Below are 21,945 nucleotides of genomic sequence, written 5' to 3'. Positions count from 1 at the left end.
ACAACAAAACAGAGCAGAGTTGTGTTTTTTTAACACTGAAATAGGAGAAAATGCTTTAACCTATTACATAGTGGATGGGAATGCTGTACTTAAGACAGCTATGAGTTTTTCAGACATGTTTTAATATATTGCCACATTCAATATGTACCATATAAAACCTTAAATATGTCTTATTTGTTAAATTAGAGCTATCAAATATAAGGTAGGTGGAAATGTAGGCTCAGCAGGAAGTTAAATTCAGCTACATTCCATGAACAGTCTTGTTTGTTCCCCTGAAAATATACAATTCCAAAGACAATGTTACGTACACAAAGAAAAAAAATGCTACGGAAAAGTCACAAGAATATGAAGTAAGATCAATATATGGTACGTTAGAAATAGAGCTTCTGGACAAAATGACTTCTTATAAAAAGTAGTTTGAATTCTGAGTTACCAGAATCATATACATTCTGATAATTGTAAAAATCAGATTGCATGATTTAAATGGACTGAAATTTAAGCAAGTACACTGTAGAATAAAGTATTTTAATGCTTACCTACTTGATATGCATATATAAAACGAGAATGCAGACAGCTGAGGCAGCCTTTTTGTTGTTTTTCTATATGGATAGTCAACAATGGAGCAAATGATCATTGTTGCTTTCAGAGAATAAATATCCAGGCTGGACACTGGTACAGGAAGAGCATTATCTCTCAGACTCTGTGTTCAGGATGTCACGCCAAGCTCTTATTTTTCTGACTTGGAAAAACAGGAATTGTCTCATGTGACACCCTGGTGTGAGCCAAATAGTAGTTATGATTTTTCAACCATTTGAATCACAAGCATTTCTACCTTTGCTAACTGTACTTTTCAAGGTTAAGTGACTTACAGCATAATCTAATGCATTTCTACACTGAGGTAAATCCCACTGAATTAAATACAGCTTATTCCCAGGTATGCCTGTATGCAAATTCCACCTTTCTGTGTAAAGACCTCTGTGAATAATGTTGCAATTGCTCTGTTACTGTGTAGAGATTCAGGCATTCACCCCAAGAGAGAAGAAATTAAGGACCCTCTTCTGTGGTATAAAGCAATAGGCTGCTTTAAAATAATCTGAAGTCAAACTTACTTTCCAATATCAGAAAACGTCTCCTGCTATAGGAAAAGCTTTATCCAAATGAATGTTAAAGTATTGTGGGGAGAAAAACAACCCATATTCTGAATTGTTCTAGTTTCCCAAGCTCTTATGTCAAATAATTTAACAAATTATTTTTATCTTCATTGTATTCCTTATAACACATGGTACCACACCATGAGATAATGTCTGCTAACTCTTATATGAGAGTTCATATAACATGGTAAAACGTGTTTTTCTTCCATGCCATATTCTTTGGATCCAAGAACTATATTTTAAAGTGATTTTCTTCTGTGTTGCTCTCCTGTATAAGACACAGCAATAAAATGCATCTGAATACTGTAGCAGGAATCTCAAAGATGCTGTTAATGTCATGAGGTAGACATTCTTGACCTTTCAGCTGAAAGCAAAAAATACATATCCTCTGTATTTATAATTCCATTAACCTGTGGATGTAGATTCTAGAAAAACATTTGAAACTTTTTCGAATTCAAATTGAAACATTCCAGAATAATCACTGGGAAAGGCAGCATACGTTGCCCCAACCAACATGAACCTGAATTATATATAAATGCCAGCAAATGCCTCACTACATCTTTCTGGCATTGACATGCCTCCTATAGTGTTGTGTCCCTTTAATGGAGTTCAGCATATCATGATTCAGCAGATTTGCGAAGTGCATTGCTGTGGCTGGGCCCTGGTCTCTTTTCCCTTCTTGCTTTCCCTCCCTCCCTCCCTCCCTCCAATAAATTTCTTTTTGCAAGACTTGGTTTGTTCCATGCCTCACTGCAGAGGGACACATGTTTTGTATGTTTTCTCCCATGCGTGTTTTTGTGATTGCGAGGTACTCTGTGGGGCAATATGTCCTTAAAAATCCCTTTGCATATAATTATATAGGTATAATTATATGTATAATACATATATAGCTACCTATTTTAGAGAAAATTGATTTAAAAGACAGTTTAGAAAACACAAATGCTGTTAATGGTATATGATGTAATAATAGTAAAAAAAGTAGAAGCCAAATGCAAAATAAGCTGTCTTTGCAGATATGACATTTAATCCTTCAATAAAGGTTGTAATTTGGAACTGTAAACCTGTATTTTTGAGGTACATAATACTGAACTTTAATAGGATGAGATAATGTGAGAGAGATTGCTTCCTCAAAATAGTTGTGTGGAAAATTCAGTGGCATGTTTAAGGTCCCTTCCAACCCAATGATTCTATGATTTCAATTTAAACATTGGCTTAACTCTTTATGATTGAAATCAACAGAATATTTCAAACTACTGAAAAGTAAAAATTCAATCTATTTCTAATATTGGCCTAGAATTGTCTCCTCTTTAAATAATAATAATGTGATATTCCCATAAGTAGTATTTCTTTAATTATACAAATATGTGTTTACTAAACAAAGTAGATGGACCAGTTTCAACACATGTATATTTAATTATCTTCTCTGTAATATTCCCTGCCCTAAGCATAAAAATGCAAAAAGATTGTTTGCAGATGCTAATATAGCTTGGCATCAAAGGAACACATATTTTCTGTTAAAATGTCTTGTGGTTTACCTGTGCCACCCACACCATTTACCAACAACGTGGTTTTCTACAGTCATTGTACCATTTAGTGCCTTTTATTCTGTTGGAGGCTTAACTGAGCGGACTACTGGAAACTGATGCATCATTCCTATTAGCAAATGTAGCACACAAACAGGAAGGACAGTGATCTGTTACCAATCTGGCATTTCATCAGTCATTCTGAAATATTGCTGCTTCCGCAATCAACATAGACTGGAATAAGAATAATCCACTTCAGTGTATGTATTGCATAGAATGCTATTCAGCACTCCAATTCAGAATGCTTGTCGTTCACAAACCTGTTTGTGTAGAAACACTGTTACATTATGACATACATTAATATATGTGAAGTTGCTGGCCGCTATCTAGGAAACCATATGTAAGACAAGATCCTACTGCTGGTTTTAGAAGGTGAAGAAAAAATGTGTGCTCCATGTTGTCAGACTGATTGCATTTATTGGATCATAACTGAACTGCTTGAAAGATGGGAAATTATTTTAAAATAGAAAGTATGGTATTCCACTGGCTAATATTACTAGCCAAAAAACCCAACAACCCTAGTCTGAACAATGTCTAAGAAAAATCATTTAGAAGCAAATAATAGTATGAGGAAATAGCTGACATTTGTTTTTGTGAACTGTTGATATATGAACATTTTTAGCCAGTTGGCACAATCCAGAACAAAATTTAAACATTCTATATCCTCTTTAATGATTAGTGGGACTAACCAAGCACTCACATTGCAGTCTTTAAATCTTTGTTGGTTATGGTAGTAATAATTTCAGAATACTTTTACTCTTTCTAGAACTTAAGTACAATCATTATTAAAATATATTTCTAAATTATAATTTAATAATTAAGTGATGACATCATAATGTTTTAGTAAAGGAAAGATGATAGCCTAGTAGGGTTAAGGCAACTGAAGATGCTATTTTCCTGAAGTTTTAAAGTACAGCTCCTTGAAACAAATTAGTCAGACTTTCTCTTTTAAAAACCATCACAATAGGAGGCAAACTCAAGCAGATCCAATTAGGATGCTTCTATTGTTGCAGCCTAAAATATAATGTAGTTTAAAATATTCCAGAATGAGTTATTTTAAATATATAAGCATAATAACTAATATCAGAGAAGTTTAAACCAGTTTTTATTTATTTATCCTGTAAGGCAACAACAGCAACAAAAAAAATACTGGCAAATATCAGCTAAGCAATACAGGTTTGTATCAGTAGAGGGCACACGTTCAAAGAGACTGCTATACTACTAAAATATTCTAATAAATCATACTACAGTATAAAGATCTAGTTCTCGCTGAGGTAATAAAGCTGTCTCATTCAGACAGCAGAGTTACAAAGCCATGAACAAAACATCTTCCTTTTAAAAAGCGAACTGTTGGGGAGGAATTTTAGTCTTGCATTCTTTCAGAAATGCAGTCTTGTTTTAATGTGTCCTGGGTTCTACCTGCTTACAGGTGTATCAAGCTTTAACAAGAATTTTATTTTAATAGTTTTGAGTTGACATATCTCCTTGAAGCAAAGCTGTGAAGTGGTCCACTGTCTCATTTCATCTTGTTTCACCAATCTAGCTTTTGTGAAAAATGCACTGTTGAGGTAAGAGATTGGTTAAGATATGTTTTGTTTGTTGCACAAAATGAAGTAGATATGCCCTCTTTACATACCCCTAATAACAGTTTGAATAGGGAAAATGGTGTGTTATGGCAAAAACTATAAAGTTATATTATCCTAAATACTGATAAAGTTTTATCATAATATAAATTTTCAGGAATTAATCCAATTATGCCTTTCACTCCTATTTGTTCACTTCAAACTATAGCTCCATAAATATTAGAAATATGAAGATGCCTATTATCACCATCTTGATAATCCACATATTTTCCCACTGTATTTAGATGTACAGCATTTCACTTTTAAAATTCTATTAAGACATTAATTTTCTCTAATATTGCATACCTGTATATAAAAATTTTATGCTGTACCACATCATCTTGTTTGGTGATGTATTTCCATTTTTCTTATTTCAATCTGTTAATGACCCACCCTACCTTTTGATGAAGAATATGCATTTGCTAAATGAGTATGAGATTTTCACAGAACCTTTGCTGGTCATATACAGTTCCATGTAAAAAGTTTAGGCACTCCTCTTCAAACTTGTATTTTGACTCTGCAAATAAACAGTAAGCATGCATATTTTAATTTGCAGAAAGAGATCATGTTTAACTTTGTACCATGTAAAGGTTGTGTCAACTTCTGTTCACTTAGGGATTCAGTGAAACATACAAACATACAATTTTACCTGGGATGTCTAAACTTTCATATGCAACTATAAATGGGAACCAGAATGGATGAATACTCAACAAATATTACCTTTTCTTTTCTTTTCTCTTAGCAGAGACATCCACAGGATCAAGGAACTAAACTGAGAGCCTTAGTTAAATCATATATTTTAATGGGATTTTATTTTTCAATACAGAAAATCTATTGCAACATTCAGTCCTGAAAGACCATCTCACACATGCACTCTAACATGGAGAGAATAAAACTCAGGTTTGCTAGCTGTGCCAATCAATTCAAGCATGAAGTAAATGGATACTGAAGCAAGAGAAGAACTGGAGTTATGATTCCTCTCCCAGATTTATAAACTTGGAAAGAAGTATTTAACTATTACTACCCGACATGTATAAAGAGAATTTTGCTTAAAAGGAAATAAATAATCACCGAATACAGAGGTCTACAGCCTGCATCCCCAAACGTTTGTTATAGCCTACAAAGCATTACCAAACTGATTTTTAATGTGATAGAAAGGGTACATTAAATATGTGGGAATGATATTAATACATTTAAATTAGTTTTTTTCCCTGCCCTGGCCTCAGTCCCGAAGTTTTGCATACTAGCAGGGGTGTATACGTACATTTATTACTATACCAGTGTAGTAGTTCACAGAATTAGGTTCAAAACATGCTACCATCTGACATGTTTGAGTACATCATGGGGATAGCAAACTGCCAAAAATAAAAGGTGCCAGTACTTTAATCTTTATCTGGGTGCTACATTTCACAAAGGAAGAATGTTACCACTGATAGCAGTAAAAAAAAACAAAAAACCTCTTAATAGCCAACCAGCCAATTCCAGCATGGATTATAGGAATTTAATTATTCCCATATCGACAATTTCAATTGCACCCTCCTCCACAAAAAACAAAACATGTATTACAGTCATACTATAAGCAACATCACATATATTTAGGCCATACTGATATTTTCCAGTTATCTTCCCAACAAGACCAAAATTATAGGATTACGAAAGTATAAAACAACACTGTTGAAAACAGAATTCGATTACCCTCTATAAAAAACTGAAACACTATAATCAAAAGCTAGGTTTTATTTGAGCTGTCTGAATGTACAATGATTAGCAGGATCTTTAAAACAGAAATAACTCCAGAGTAAAGCTTAGGCCAGGCTTGATATTGAATTAATCCAATGTTAACAAAAGGACAAACACAAGCAAAGTTAGTCAAGATTAACATTCAAGATTTAATTTAATCTAAATGGTTCCCATTTACAAGGCTTCCTTACATTGTTTAGTTTATGTTCTGGAATAATGAATATATCAATAATTATCTTCTATCCACAGTTCCAAATGTGGAGGCTCAACTATCCAAGAGTAACAAGGTCAGTTTGAGGTAGTGTGCAGTATTAAACCAGACAATGTACATCCATTTACTTGCAAACTATAGCATCCAACTGAGCAACCTATCAATGATCATTATAGTTACCCAGCTTGACACGGCACAAACATGAAAATATTTACTAGTGTATAGCTCATCTTATCCCTTCATAGTTTTTTTTTTTAAACCACCAATTCCATAATAAAGATGGCAAGTCTTTTTTTCATCAATGGCTTTCATCTGACACAGGGTTCTGCAGAAATTACCATGACAGAATCAGTAATAGTGAAGAACCAGAAACAAATTTGATATGGATCTAAGGGTATTGCCTTAAACGCATGCCAAGTTCTTAAATCTCTTGACAAAAAAGGCAATTTGCCATCCCTTTACCTCTTCTTCTAAAGATTACTGTACAAAATATGTTTTTAGGAACACAATACAGTATGCCTGTATCCTATTAGGTGGCATCTTCTTTCTCCCAAGCCATAAGAGACAATATGCATCAAAAATACATAATTCAGATTAGTTAAGTCATCACTAATTTGTTTTGGTAAGGTAAAACATATGGTTATTCAATATGGATGAAATGGGTGGAAGTATAGTATTTACATCTTTTATATTAAGTTGCCACATCTAGAGGCAGTACTTACCTCTTTACTGCTGGTAAATAAATGCACAACTTTACCCATATACTTCTCCTAGATGTACACAGTTGACTGTGAGACATAGCAGCTAGTTATAAGTTACTGTTGGTAATAGCAACTAGGAGAGAACTCACTGCCCAATAACCAAACCACACACAGTGGCAAATTCTCCTACATTCTTCATAAGAACAATCTGAAATGTGAGGCAATATAATCATAATATAAATCAGCTTGCTACCATATAATTGCAAACACTCTATTGTAATATGGCAAGTTGCCTGCCCCAAAAAACAATAGAAATTCATATATTCAACAATCCCAAGCCACTTCTTTGGCTGGTAAATGGTCACTTATATCTCTATTCTACTGTTTTGAGAAAGGACATATGAAAATACTGAAATTAAACTGAACTATACTAGAGCAACTTTTAATTTGAATGATTAAGGATTTCAGAGAAAATATGTAATTATTTTAATCCAAAATCGAGTTAAATTAATTGCACAACTGCACAAACTTAACCATTTTTCTCTTGTTTTTATAATATCTCATCCAAATCAAAACTATTTTAGGATCAATGCTCAAGCTCCAGGCATTCAACTTATAAAAGATATAGATTTTATTGATCTTGGAATAGACCCACTGAAGTCATTAGGTCTACTGGAATAATAACTAAGACTGAATCCAATCTCCAGTGCATCACTCTAACTGGGAAAGGTATATATTTTTAAATATTAGTAATAAGAAATTTCCCTTGAATTGCAGTGGCAAAACAGCATCTCAGTTCAGGCAAAGAACTCGTTGCTAACTGTTCTTCTTGTACCCAATCTCTGTGTGATCAAATTGCTATGTGATATGAATAGTTCAGGGAGGTTGCTAAGGCAAGTATTTGATTATTTTCCCTAAACAAGTGAGTGAAGGAAAGAATACAAAACATATTAAATCTATGAAATATTATTTTTAAATGTTATGGATTGAATCGTCACATTTCCTAGATCTAACACCATACCTGACAAATATTTGCTAGCTACTGTGACAACTCATTGTTTGCCCTATATATTTAATATATTAAGTCCCTCATTTATGAAATCATAAAAGCAATTTAGAGCTTTAATTAGAAGCCAGAATAATTTTGCTCAAAATGGGAGCATACACTAATCAAATGTCTTATATCCCTTAAAGAAGTGGATGATATAAGGAGTAAAACCTCTGGCAGGAAGGCAAGAATTCGGTCTAATGGAATCACTGGATTTTAGCAAGATGTTTTAGTCACATTAGAAATTGTGCTCTCTCACTATATCACAGAGAATGAATTAATCAGGAACAGTTTATGTTTTGCACAAACAATTCAGAATCGTAGAATTTTTCTTAAGAGTTAAACACATCAGAATCTAAGCATTTACAATACAATATATGATATTCTCAGACAATCACAAGAATAAGCAGAACAGGTTAACTACATAAGGCTTTAAAATTAGAAGCACAGTGTGTATTTGAATATTATTTTGCTTACAAGTTAGGCTATAGTTTAATTTTATTCAAGCAAAAATGTATTCTAGGGAAAGGCAGCTTATTTTACGATGAGTTGTCAACATTTGTTTTACTATATAGGAGTACATTAGTAAACTTTTCATAATAATTGAAACAATTCTACATTGTAAAACATTCAAATCAAGTGTCAACTAGTCTGTAACTTTGCATGTTTGTCAATATAAAAAAATCAAATCAATATTAGATTTTTTTTGGAAGATCTTTTTTTACATGATTATTTTAAAATAGCCATATAGAAAGTTCCTTAGATTACTTGCTGATTTCATGGAAACTATCGGTTCCATATTTTGTTGCATTTCTATGGGCCTTGTTAATAGAGCAATGCTTTGAAAACAGCATTTTTGGCCATTAATCAGTCAGGAAAAGAAAAAAAAACATTGAGAAAAAGACAAGGTAATAAAACACTTGTTTTGATTTGCTCCCTATATAAGGCCTGTAAATTCAAGTGGTTGTCTTCATTCTTCTTTTATATTCCTTCAAACATAATGGCTATTTGTATTTTATAACTGCTTCAATTACACCTGTGCAACAGAATAGGTCGCAGTACATTTTGAGATGTTTTAAAAATATTGTATATAAACTTGTTTGGGATATGCTAAAGCATTTGGCAACACTTTTACAGCATCAGATTTTACATAATTAAAATTTTACTTCCTTCTATGATTTTTGTACATCTTAAAAAGACTTGCAAATTGACTTAAGTATAGAAGAAAACTTGCACAAAATATATACACTACACAAGTTTTGTCCCCATCATCTACTATTCCAGTTAATACTGGCATTAAAACCTTCATTAATTATGTTTACAAATCATTTTACCTGTACATTTATGAAGGCAACTGACCTGATTTGAAAACAAAACCATCAGGTTTTATGTTGTGGCTATCAAGATCTGAAGTTCAGCAACAAAATTCAACAACAAGTAACTAAACAAAGCAGTTTACAAGTTCACCAGTTCCTGTGATACAAACTGTTTTAATCTTTCAAGATACTGTACGTAAAGTTCCACGTCATTATGTCCTGCCCCTTCTAGCCACAGTGGTTCCACAGGTCTTTGGCAACGCTCAAATAATGCTAGGCCGTGTGAAAAGTCAATCACTTCATCTTCAGTCCCATGGATTATTAACACTGGAGAAGTTATTTTAGATATCTTGTCAATACTACAAGAACACAGGAAAAAAAAAATTAGCACATGTAGCACAAAACTCCACAAATAGCTGTTCCTAAATGTCTTACATGTGCATATGGCTAAAATTAATGTTTACTGTGCTTTATTGACAGCATGCCATTAGAGTGTTTATTTAGTGGAGGTATTCAAAACCAGGACAAATAAATTCATGTAGAAATTAAACTTTTGGGGGAAAAAAAATACAGGATTGAGACCCTGACTTATATCTAGCAGAATTCCACTGGTACTGAAAAAGGATATAAGATGAAATTTTTTTTTCAACTTCCCCTTAGGCTCCCAACACCACCTCCATTTTTTAAAGAATGGGAAGACATTTTGGAGCAATACATTAGTGATCCTAAAGATTTGAGGAGGATGGAAGCACTGGAGAAAGTTGCTGGCCTACCTTTCTTTCATGTAGCTTAGTTTTCTCTGCAAAAAGTAAAAACCTGAGTATTCAGATGGGCAGACCTTAATGCAACCCACAGATTTTCTTGAATATATTTTAACTGTCTGATTTATAGTAGCATCAAAGCAAAAATGGTCTAGTTTATCTAGACTTTCTATTTCTCATTCAGTGACTTTTCTTCTGACATTTACGCAAAGAGTATATGAACGAGATAACTAACTTCTAAGTCAATTTTTTTTTTAAAGTACAACAGCTTACTTTGGGAATGCATCAAAGCAGTATGTCTTCTTAATATCAGGAAAAGCTACTCGCATTCCTGAGGTCAGAGGAGAATGAAGAATTACAGCAGCACTTTCATAACGAGCAGCAAGATCAACAGATGGCACAGTTCCTATGCTTTGGCCATATATAATCACATTTTCAGGGCGGATTCCATATCTGAAAAAAAACAGTTTTTATGTAATTTCAAAATGATTAAATATACTATGAATAAAGTAAAAATACAAGTGCACATAACAGGAAACAGTGAAATTATATATCTTACAGAATGTGAAAAATAAACAATTTTATCCCTTTCATGAAGGATAAAAACTTTCATAAGTACAAAACAATTACATTCAGGCAATTTTTAAGTGAAAAATACTGAGAATATTATACTTTTAAGATTAAAAAAATATAAAGTCATTAGTATGTCTTTTAAGAAATGCATAAAGAAGAACTTATAGAAATGGCATTCAACATTTGACTAATAGATATTTGTTGTTTCAGATGGCTGTTCAGTGTCCCTATTACCTTCTGAAACTTAAGAGCATGTACAGTTTATTAATTCAATTACACTTTTCTAAACTTGTTTTACATACACAGATAGAATCACACCTCATTCTTTCTTACAGCATGAGAGGAACTTATGATGCTCCTATCTTGCTGAATGACAACTTCCATGTATGCCAGCTAGAATGCTAGCCAGGAAGCCAAATGAACAATGATGCAAGCAGTACTTCAGCAGTATTTAGAGCAGTGTTCTTCAACCTTGGTAACTTCTAAGTGTGTGAAGCGACTCCCAGAATTCTCATCAGTTGTCATGCTGGCTGTGGAATTCTGGGATTTCAAGTCCGCACCTCTAGAAATTGCCACGGTTGAGACACACTGATTTAGATGATCAACAATTTCATCGCCATCTTAGAACACGTGCAGAAAGAGAAAGATGTAGTAAATGCAGTTTCCAATTAAGAAATATTATGAAGTATTGTAACCAAGGAACTACTGAAAACTTTCAAAGGTCCTAGAGAGCTTATAATACTCAATTCCAATGTCATGTGACTAAAAAGCATTTAAAATGGATTTGCTATGTCACCGACATGTACTGCTTTTTAAAAAAATAATTATACTAGGGATGGTCAAACCTGTGAGTGATTTAAATCATTATTTATCCCTACTCTATCATAAAAGCACAACAGACATTGACAAACTAATTTATAGGTATTTAGGCAAGGGTCTGGTTTATCTTGTTTCAAACTAGAGGTCCCAATAAATACTTAAGGCTCAAGACTTATGCAGAATCCTATACACAGTCAAAAAACATCTAATGGCTCTTTTACTCAAAATGCAGGTATTCCTTAACTTATGACCACAATTGAGACTGGACTGAAATTTCCATTGCTAAGTGATACAATCATAAAGCGCAATATCACATGATCGCATTGCTTAATGACAGCAATCCCAGGCAGTCCTGGTTGCTGCCATAACTCCAAGACACGCAGATTGTTAAGTGGGAAGTGGTGGGAGTCCCAGGTAAGGAGCACGGTGCTGTGGGGGTTGAGGGAAGCCTGGGACGGCTGTGCAAGGGTTGGGGGAGGGGGGTGCTGACATGTGGCGTGAGCTCAGGAAGGCTGGGGAAAGAACATGCTGCAGCGCAGGGCCTTCTTGCCATGCCGTGGTTCTGGGGCTGCAAGCTTTTTGGGGCTGCAAGCAAAAAGCCCCAAAGCTGCAGCATGCCAGAAAGCCCCTTTGTCCCATGTGAAGCCCAGCCCCAGCAAAAAGCCCCAGAGCTGTGGCCCACCAGGAAGCCCCTCTGCACAGTGTGAAGCCCAGCCCAGTCCAGCAGCACAGTGCAAAGCCACTGCGCCCCAGGAAACCCCAGCCCAGCCGTCCTCACCACCCTGCACTCCAAGGCCCCTGCTACCCTGTGCTCCACCGCCCCAGCTGACCTTTGCCATCTTCTTGCTCCTGTTGCTAACGAGGCGTGCCTGCCCTGGCCCTTCATGAGGAGCTGGTGGCCATGTGAGGCCATCTTTCCCAGGTCTCGCAAGGAAACTGCCGTGAATGACCTGGGGAAGAAAGCCTTGTGTGGCCAGCAGCTGACTCATGAAGGGCCAGGTTGAGCATGCTCAGTCAGCAGCAGGAGCAAGAAGACAGGAAAGATCAGTTAGGGTGGCAGGGGCCAAAGAGTACAGGGGGCCAAAAAGGCATAGGTGGGGGGAGACAGGTGGGTGAAGCGAGTTGAAGCATCCCTGTGGTTATAGGTGCAGGCAAGCTGCCAAGCACACAAATTTGATCACGTGACCACGGGGGCGCTGCAACGGCCATAACTTCAGGGATCAGCCATAAGTCCCTTCGTTCAGTGCCACTGTAACTTTGAACAGTCTCTGAACAAATGGTCATAAGTCAAGGACTACCTGTATGCAAGTTTTTAAAGACAAATAAACAAATCCCTCCTTCTCTTACATATTTCCAAATAATTAAAACATATTAGAACATGGAGAGTGAATACCTTACAGTGAAAAAATATTTTTAAAAAACTTGGGGATGATGAAGACAGAAATGGTGTATTAGAAACATCAATTAGTCTCAATTAGGCTACATAAAAAACTCCTTTTAAAAAGGCTAAGAAATTAGTTTGTAAAGAACCATCCTGACTAGTGACAGCAAGAAAAAGTAACCCACTACTCACTGGAACAAATAGCCATTGCCCTGAGTAAACAGAAGAATAACAATAGCTCCTTCACAAATATTCTTCCTCTCCAGCCACAGCAAGAATGAAAACTATAGGGCAACCATCCACTGTGATATTGTTGCAACTGCATGTGTGGTTTAACCAGAAATATCCAGGTAAGTAGTACACACAGTTACAGAGTTCTACAATGGGTTAAAAACAACCACAGCTGCTGCTTGTGCCATAATCAGTGAGCAGAGGATGGCACAGATGCTCTTGGGAAGGATGTAGGAGACCAGATGAATTAGTAAAAATTTGGAGTGTATCTTTCATCCTCATAATATAAAAAATGAACAGAGCAAAAATATAGAAGTCTTAGTTATCTGTAAGGTTTTTATTTCATCCTCATAATATAAAAAATGAACAGAGCAAAAATATAGAAGTCTTAGTTATCTGTAAGTTTTTATTCAGAAAGATTTATGTATGTCCAAAAAAAAAAAAATCCTTAAATATGTCTCCAAATATGCATATTAGAATGGCACATTAAGATTGGCACACTTTCATTCTTGATGTTCAAGCCACAGAACACAATAGCTGGGTTCAACAATATCATGCTAAACCATTCTTTTTTATTTTAATTAGTTGTTGCCCTAGTGATATGGTTCATACATAACAGCAAGCCATATAACATGGTTTACAAATCAAAATGTTTGGATTTCTGTAATACACTGCTAAAACTAAATAAATTATGTGATGCCTTAGAATGATGTGAACTTAAACAATATTTTTTAATATAAGAAAGCATTCAAATATAGAATCCCTACTGCACTTAAACAGCTTGGTTCCAATAATTTACTTTCTAAACATATGAATTAACTTGAAGCACTGATTCAATGTAACACCTCTCACTTGATTTTCCTTGCCAGGGAAAAATAAAATTAATACACTATTAACCTATTTAATTTGAACTCCACTGCCATATGGTAAACAAAAGCATAATTTACCACCAATTAGTAATATGTCCCTTATCTTACTCAGTGGGTAAAAAAGGACAATATGCACAGACTATTAATAGAAATCTCTCAAAGGGCTATAGCCATATCTGAGCAAACTCACATGTCTTATCTCTTGCAATTTCCCAACAGGTTTTCCCTGAGGATTGGAAGAACCTGCTGAATAGCATGGGCTCTGAAATGGGGGACTGAACAACAACAAAAAAAAGCTGAGCACTGACAGTTACAGGCATTGCAGCACATAGACACTACTTCTACCTTTCCCCTCAGTCCCCATGCCATGCTTGAGCCATTCAGAATTCTCTGATGCTCAGATAAACTTTTTCAGGAGGGCTGGGAAACTTCCACTAGATCTGTTATGCACACAGTGATATAGATCAAGACTCAGTCAAATTCACTATGAGAATAAACAAAAATTCCACTAACTTGGTAAAATAATGTAACTCTATTTACCTTGTTCTAAGAGCTACCCAAGCAGCATCGATGTCAGCATACAAGTTCTTCTCTGTCGGTTTTCCAGAACTTGCTCCATATCCAGAATAATCATAGGAAAATATGTTGCAATTAATCCGTGAACCAAGTCCTATGTAAAAGCTGCTCATCTGACCTAAATCAACAGCATTCCCATGCGAGAAAAGTAAAGTATACTTGGCGTTAGGGGAACAACGCACAAACATACAGGCAATCCTGTTACCTTTGCTGGTTCTAGTCATGAAACATTCAATAGCATCTTTTTCTCTAGAAGAATATTGCCAGTCTGCTCGATCAGAAAGATGTAGAGTCCAACGACTCCCACTTTCATCACACATGAGTGTATATGTCGGGTCTGGGGGCAAAAATGCCAGTTTGGAAGCTATTTTTCCTGGACATGGTGGACAACAGAATAGGCAGCAGAGTTCACTAAATGAAAGATTGTTCATCTTCCAATCTGAAATAAGAGGGAAAGAATGTTACCTTCCAGTAGGAATTCCATAAAAAACATTTTCAAATACAAATATAACAGGAATTTTAGAAAAGTTAGAGGAGTGGATCAAATACCGTTATCTTGCTGTATGAGATGGAGCACTTTCAGAATGATCCAAACTCAACAAGTTTGAAAACTATTGTATTCTGATGGTTCCGATATAAAAATAACAGGCCACAATGATAAAATATTGAAAAAGATGCAAATGGCATTTTTTGGTTTAAAAATATTGAAGTTAAAAGTGAAGATATAAGTTAAAATCTTACCCATGAGCCACATATACCTTTTCAGACAATACATCCACTCCTCATTTAGCAACTACCTAAGTTAGTTAGCTAATACAACGGTAAACTCCTCATTTAGCAACTACCTAGACCATTTGCAAATACAATGGTAATAAAAATTCATTTTTTGACTGATGTGTGCATTTACAACCAAATTTCGTATGTTTGACAACACATGCCAGAGTGAGAGTAACGCTGGAGTAGCTGTACAAAACTTTATCTGAATGAGGTGGCAGCATCTTTTTCTCTCTTTCTCACGTGTTCACTTAGCAACCATTTCACTTAATGATCTGGTCGCTAAATGAGGAGTGGGTGTATGGTTGGTATATAACAACTTGCTTCTGGTTTGTTTTTATTTGATTCAATATATGGAATCATCTTTATACTTACACAAGTATCACTATGCCATAACAGATGAAAACCTCTGTTTGGAAAACTATGCTGATCTCTTATCTTGATAATAAATTATCCCACCAAACATTCTAGGAAAATGAAACTTATCTAATTATTAATATATAGTGATCTTGAGTATCCTATAGTCACAAGATGTAATTGCCCTCAATAGTTATATTAATCTTATTTTACAGACTTATTTACCAATGAGACACATTAAATTTGACATTCTGCCCCTCAGAAGACTAATCAGCATCTAATTTTCTCAAAGATTATTTTAAAACTTGGTTCATATGGTATAAATCACGGCAACTTTAGACCTATCAGGAGACATGAATCCAGACAACAGCTAAAGAAAAAAGCCTTAATCATAATTTATATCCATAGCTTTTGCTGTTTTACTTCTCAGCCACTGCATCATATGTTTCTAAATGTTTAATGAGGTGACTCAGCTTTTTGACTTCTGAATAACCAGGTGATGTTGGATAACTACAATTACAATGGAGTAATCCCAAAATGGGTTTGCTCTAGCAACATCTTATCTGCTTCTCCTGGCTTTTACCCGCTGCATGTGTACAGAGAAAGAGCAGTAGTGGAAGGGAAAGAGATCCTGACTTCTCTTGTCTGATATGGGTTATCCAATTATAACCTCAACTGAGCCACCATTAGTTTTTAAACCCCACCCCCATTCCCAAAAGTTGCTGAGATGCCAGGTGAAAAACAATATGCCAAAATCCACAAGCCAAGCCATTTTATACAATCCCAACAGCATATCACATCTGTTTACTTTTTATTAGTGCATCAGGTGAACATTTTAACCAAACTAAATTGTAACTTAAATCACAAACAATGGTTTAAAATCATGGTTATATCTTACAATACTTGAATCTTAACTCCATAAAAAACAATTTATTTATCTCTTCTTAGTATCTTATTTTCCCGGGCCTATGCAGCAATCATGAGACACAAGCAAAAGGAGAGTCACAGACAGGAACAATGAGGGTTGCCATTGAATCCAGCCACTTTTGTCTGCTTTATATCTGAATACTGACTACTTTTCAAAATGTCTGGCCTCACACATAACTTTAGGCACCAGAGTATGATTCTTTTTCGTTTTGTTTGGCATTTAATTGGCTTTAGTTTGATTCTGTTTCAACTGTGGGCTTGTAACTTCTGTTGGATTTTTATTGTTGTTGTAAGTTTAAAAGCCTTATTTACTAATAGCATTGGTATCTTTAAAACATCACTGCATTGGACACCCTATTCTAACCAGAATTAGTACATTACTATACCAAGAATTCTATGATCTTCTTTAATAACAAGACTTTTGATTAGGCAATTTTTAAAAATTATGATGAATGTTTATTTCCCCTTCTTGAAAAACAAGAGCAGCAGGAATTAAACAAAACTTTAGATAGCCGAAGTGTCTGCAATTCCTGTGTCTGGTTTCTTTTAAGAAGTAATTTAGATGGATATTATAATAAATCTATGCACACTTTCTCAGAAGTACAAGAACATTTTATTACAGTACTAGCAATGGTATTATACAGTAGCAAATGCCACACGCAATATAAGACTGCAAAACAAGTTTATGGACAAAGCAGAATTTTATGTAGAAACAGGAACTTTCATTTTTTCAACAGGACTTCATTTAGTTTTAGATATATGAATTTTAGTTAAGAAAATTCAAGTCATGCTTTTATTGAAAGCTGGTGCAAGTGGTACTTTCTAAATGGACACTATACTCTATAACTATTTGGAACAATAAAGCCCATGGAAGTTACTGCTTGGCACAGTTGTATTTTAGCAATTCTTGGTCTAGTGGGATTACCATAGTAACTTAGATATTAAATCTGTTTTCCCTTATTGAGCTACTTACAAATTTAACACATGTGCAATATGTTGCATTAAATATGAGCTGGTGTAACACCTTTGCATAACAAGCAATCTGATAGCAGCACCCATGATGCTAATACTACTTCCTTTAGAAGTGTGACTAAGAAGATATATGAAAGCAAGCTGTTCTTCCCTGTGGCACATTTTCACTACGCAACTCAGCAATATACATGCTTAAAAATGAAAGCCCAATATTTGCAATATAAAATTCAGAGACATCTCTATACTACAGTTTAATTCAAGTAAAAATAGACTATTTCATTAAACAAATAATCTTTTCTCACAGCAACATCCATTTATAAGAGTGGCTTCCATTAGAATGTTTGTTTGATAGAAGCAGAGCAAATAGTAAATGGAGGAATTATAGATCAATCTTGCAACCCCATGTATTGAGTTTATATTTACTCAAAAGCATATTCTTTTTAGTTCAGGGTCACCTCCAATGTGTGCACCAGAAAATAGCTGCAGATGGATCTTTCATGATTCTTTTTAGGTGCAAAGATGAGAACTCATTCTAGATTTTTCAGCCTTCAAACCAGCAGTGCTTGAAATAATCCCCTGTTGTATTCTAAGACACGATAGTGAAAGACTAGTTGTTGCTGCTTTGACACAAGCTGTTTGTAAAGTTTGCTTAAATTTTATTCCTCAGCTTCTGAACAGACCTATATCATGAATCAAAGAGAATGGGAAATGAATATACACAAAGGCCCTGACCCTACTGTGGCATATCACACCTTGACAACCCCAACTTTTTCCCTTGGTCATATAATATGGCTTCATCACTATGGCTATCGATATAAAAGTGGTGCAAAATCAAGATGTATTCCTACTTTTGACACCAACATCTCACTAGGCTTTCAACAAGACACAGGAAAGACTATTTTATTTGCAGAGAATGAGGAGATATAGTGGAACACTTCCATTTTAACAGTATTCTGAAATAGAAGCAGTATACAGGTAGTCCTCGCTATATGACCACAATAGGGACTGGAATTTAGGTCACTAAGTGATTGGTTATTAAGTGAATTGTCACGTGACTGGAGCTGATTTTACAACTTTTTTTTTACAACGGCTGTTAAGCAAATTATGTGGTCGTTAAGCGAATCCAGCTTCCCCAATGGATAGTTTTTGCTGGAATTTGCTTAACAACCACATGATTCACTTAACAACCATGGTGATTCATTTAATGTCCACTGTAGAAAAGCTCACAAATTGCAATCATGTGACTGCGGGAGGTGATGATCATCACTTTGTGATGATCATAAATGCAAGTACAGGTTGTAAAGCACTTTTTCCAAGACTGTTAAATGAACAGTCATTAAGCGAGGACTACCTGTATATCTTTACCTTCAGGTACAGCAGCTCTACTATTCCTCACTGCAATAACTACAATAATGAAGGATACTGAGCTGCACTTTTATTGCTTATTTGCCAGTTTGCCTGTATTTATCATTTTTTCATACTTCCACTCCAAAGTAAGAATGTCTGTCCAGCGGCCAGTCAGTTCCAGTTATCTCATTCTATAATATCTAACTAGTCAAACCACCTTATATATAGGTATTTCTGCCCTGCTATCTAGGAAGAAATAAGATGCATTTTTCCATTTGTTAATTTTGAAAATCAAGAAAGTAGTAGTACCAGGATTGGTAAAACTTGCTCTTCTATACTGGTAGTATCATTCAAATTCAGAAATATATTCTATTTAGCTTGTCAAACATACTTTTAATTATACAATGAATACGTCACATTTAATGAAAGCTTCCACATACTGAACATTTACGTCTGCCAAATTAGAAAGACTCAAGGTGGCTTACATTAAAAACTCAATGAAAACAATCAGAATGCAAAAGGTAGTTTAAAAAATTAAATGACACTACTGGGAAGTACATAAAAAAAGTTTCAGCCACCACTCATCACGATCACATACATCTCATCCCATGGCGTGTTCAAAGTGAGGTTTTCTGTGCCTTTCTAAAGTGGAGCCAGGATTGGGGTAAATGGACCTCTGGAGGAATAAGTGGGAGGAGGAACAGCAACAGAGAATGCACACCTCTTGATTCCACAAGATAATTGTTTAACTGAAGGGACCAGAATCATGCCCACTTAGATTTTATAGGATGGGGAGGGGTATTTGGAGAAAAACAATCCCATGGATAGCCAGGCCCAGAGCCATGTAAGACTTTGTAGATGATAACACCTTGAATTGCACATGTCTTTCTTAGTTAAGTTTCAGGGAAGTCTCATGAAAATAAGTTTAGTTAGTACCAAATTTTTTTTTTCTGAAAACCTTACTTTGAAAAAGAAATATTTTGACATTATGTTTTTTTTTACACATATATCCTTCTACAAAAGAATAATGTACCAGAAACCTGTCATGTTGAAAATCCTTTAATGAATAATAAAACTGGCATAGCTTAATTGAATAATTTGCACTATTTCCTCTTAGCCAGGCTTCTTTAGAATGCAATGAACAAGTCATCAATATGGAATGTTAGGGTCATGGCATACAGATTGCCAAGAATATGAGTTCAGAACAAATGGAAGTAATGTATGATTTTTTTTTCAAATTTGGAGTTGATAAATACCTTACAAATCTTCTTTTATTTGAGGAAGGATAATTTTGGACACACTATGCAATATATTTAAACAGATGCATGTTATTTGCTATCAAAGAGCACATGGAATAAACTATCACTAGAAATAATAAACTAGACTATATGATTACTCTCATCCTGACAAAATGCCAATCTAAATAAATGCCTGACTTGCTTGAAAGAAGTTGTTTTTAAAAAACAGCCCCCCCAATAGAATTCAAAGAAACAGTAAAATATAACTCCTAAAGTTCAAGTGAATTGATTTAATATTTACACATACAAACATGATAGCTCTGTTAAAAACAGAAACACAACCTACCCATTCATAACAACAGAAAACCCATATTGTAGTATGTTAGTCATTCCAAACTGGTCTCTCTTAACACGTTCAAAAGGCTACGGGTTGGAAAATCTTTAGGACCTCAACAAGAATCATAAACCAACTTGTTTATACTAGTTTTAGTTGATAAGCAACAAACGAGAGGACATTTGGTTTTGGTCTTTAAAAGAACTCAGTGCAGTATAATCCTTCAGAGGAATTCTCATCCAAAGACTTATTTAGATCTTATGAAGATCCAAACAGGGTCGCAGAAGCGGGGGTGAGACTAGTGGGAAGAAAAGCTTTGTTCAGAAATAAAGCCAGCACTACTTGGCGCTTTTCTATCCCTTAGAACAGTATGCCTTTCATCCTCCCTCTCCCCGAAAGCTGCCGCGCATACAAAAGAAGTACGAACACACTGTAGGTCATTCTCTCCACGAAAACAGACAGCGTTCGTCTCCCCAGAGCATACATTCACCTCAGCGCTCGCCTTTATTTCTTGGCCGCCTGAACGGCAAGACAAGCACAGCCAGTTATCTATTTCGTGTCGCAGCTCACACGAGGAGACGAGACGAGGCTCTTTGTACGGCACCCCCGAAACTTTGCGGGGAGCCAGAAGGCGAAATAAAAGACCTGCGTCCTGGCCGCGCAGTGGAAAGCCGGTGTATTGCAGATAAGACGGGGGGCTCGGTGAGGCGGGGGGGGGGGAAGATGGAGGGCAACTGCACATACATACAGAGGAGGGCGCCAGCCAGTCCACGCGGGACAGATTTCTGGGGCCCGGCAGAGCGGCTCCAGTTCCCAGTGGTCTCCCGGCATTCTCGCCCTGACCCTCTCCCCAACGCCCGTGGAACCGCAGGCGGCCTTAGCTCCACCTCAGATAAGCAGACCCCCCTCCCCTTTATTTCGGGCAGGGACGGCTGGCGAAGCCTGAGACCACCATCTCCAGCAGTGCCCCCTTTCCCAGGCCCAGGCGACAGAGAGGACGCTCACCTCCGAACTCGCGCTCCGCAGAGAGCGCACGGCCACGTCCAACTGCCTAGCAGGGTGGCGGCGCCGTTCCTGCCAAGGCTCTTGGAGCGCCGCCGTTCGAAAGCTGAAGGATTCAGTTAAGCTGAGCAACCGCCGAGGCTCCAACGCCGGGCGACGGCCTAAAGCGCCGGCTCAAGTCCCTCCCTTCCTCCCGTCAGCGGCGGCCGGCCCCGAAAAAAGACAAAGCCAGAGCGCGGCAGAAGCTCCAGGGCTCGTTCCGTGTAAAAATCCAACCCGCTTCCCGTGAGACTAAACAGAGCAAGGCGACGGAAAGAAGCTGAGCTATAGACGACTGCCGAGCGAAGCGAGGGGCGGGACTTAAGCCTCTCTGACCGGCAGCCCTCGGGAGCCGACCAATAAAACTGCACCC

The 21,945-nt window shown here is 36.2% G+C and overlaps 2 protein-coding genes across 3 annotated transcripts in view; both read right to left on the bottom strand.

Moving 5' to 3' along the window:
* The window catches only part of CEMIP2 (cell migration inducing hyaluronidase 2), a 71,045-nt gene extending 70,361 nt beyond the window's left edge, over nt 1–684 (bottom strand). The window contains exon 1 of one of the 2 annotated variants that reach the window (XM_088130403.1): nt 541–684. The gene's annotated coding sequence lies outside the window, so the exon portion shown is untranslated. Of the gene's footprint in view, nt 1–536 lie in introns of both variants that reach the window. The other variant, XM_088130402.1, reaches the window with a different exon arrangement.
* A 5,537-nt stretch (nt 685–6,221) lies between these two features.
* Nucleotides 6,222–21,911, bottom strand: ABHD17B (abhydrolase domain containing 17B, depalmitoylase). The gene is made up of 4 exons (XM_007434505.3): nt 21,537–21,911; nt 14,547–15,021; nt 10,407–10,586; nt 6,222–9,731 (listed from the first exon to the last, which is right to left on the bottom strand). The coding sequence occupies exons 2-4, from the start codon at nt 15,011–15,013 to the stop codon at nt 9,512–9,514; spliced, it is 867 nt and encodes a 288-aa protein (XP_007434567.1). The 5' UTR covers nt 15,014–15,021; nt 21,537–21,911; the 3' UTR covers nt 6,222–9,511.
* Between the last annotated feature and the right edge of the window lie 34 nt (nt 21,912–21,945).

The sequence above is a fragment of the Python bivittatus genome, unplaced genomic scaffold, assembly GCF_059951505.1.
Source record: "Python bivittatus isolate LINGU-HERP-01145 unplaced genomic scaffold, Pbiv_v1 ctg000850_np1212, whole genome shotgun sequence".
NCBI lineage: Eukaryota > Metazoa > Chordata > Lepidosauria > Squamata > Pythonidae > Python > Python bivittatus.
The sequence above is the reverse complement of the archived record's forward strand: the minus strand, read 5'-3'. Positions and strand labels throughout refer to the sequence as shown.

Bases quoted from the DNA above. Each gene is read 5' to 3' on its own strand.
- ABHD17B (XM_007434505.3), bottom strand. From the start codon at position 15,013: ATGAACAATCTTTCATTTAGTGAACTCTGCTGCCTATTCTGTTGTCCA. The intron at 10,587-14,546 runs GTAAATAGAGTT...GTTTTTTTTCAG, and splicing joins TGGGTAGCTCTTAGAACAAG to ATATGGAATCCGCCCTGAAA. The intron at 9,732-10,406 runs GTAAGCTGTTGT...GTGTTCTTGTAG, and splicing joins TGCTTTGATGCATTCCCAAA to TATTGACAAGATATCTAAAA.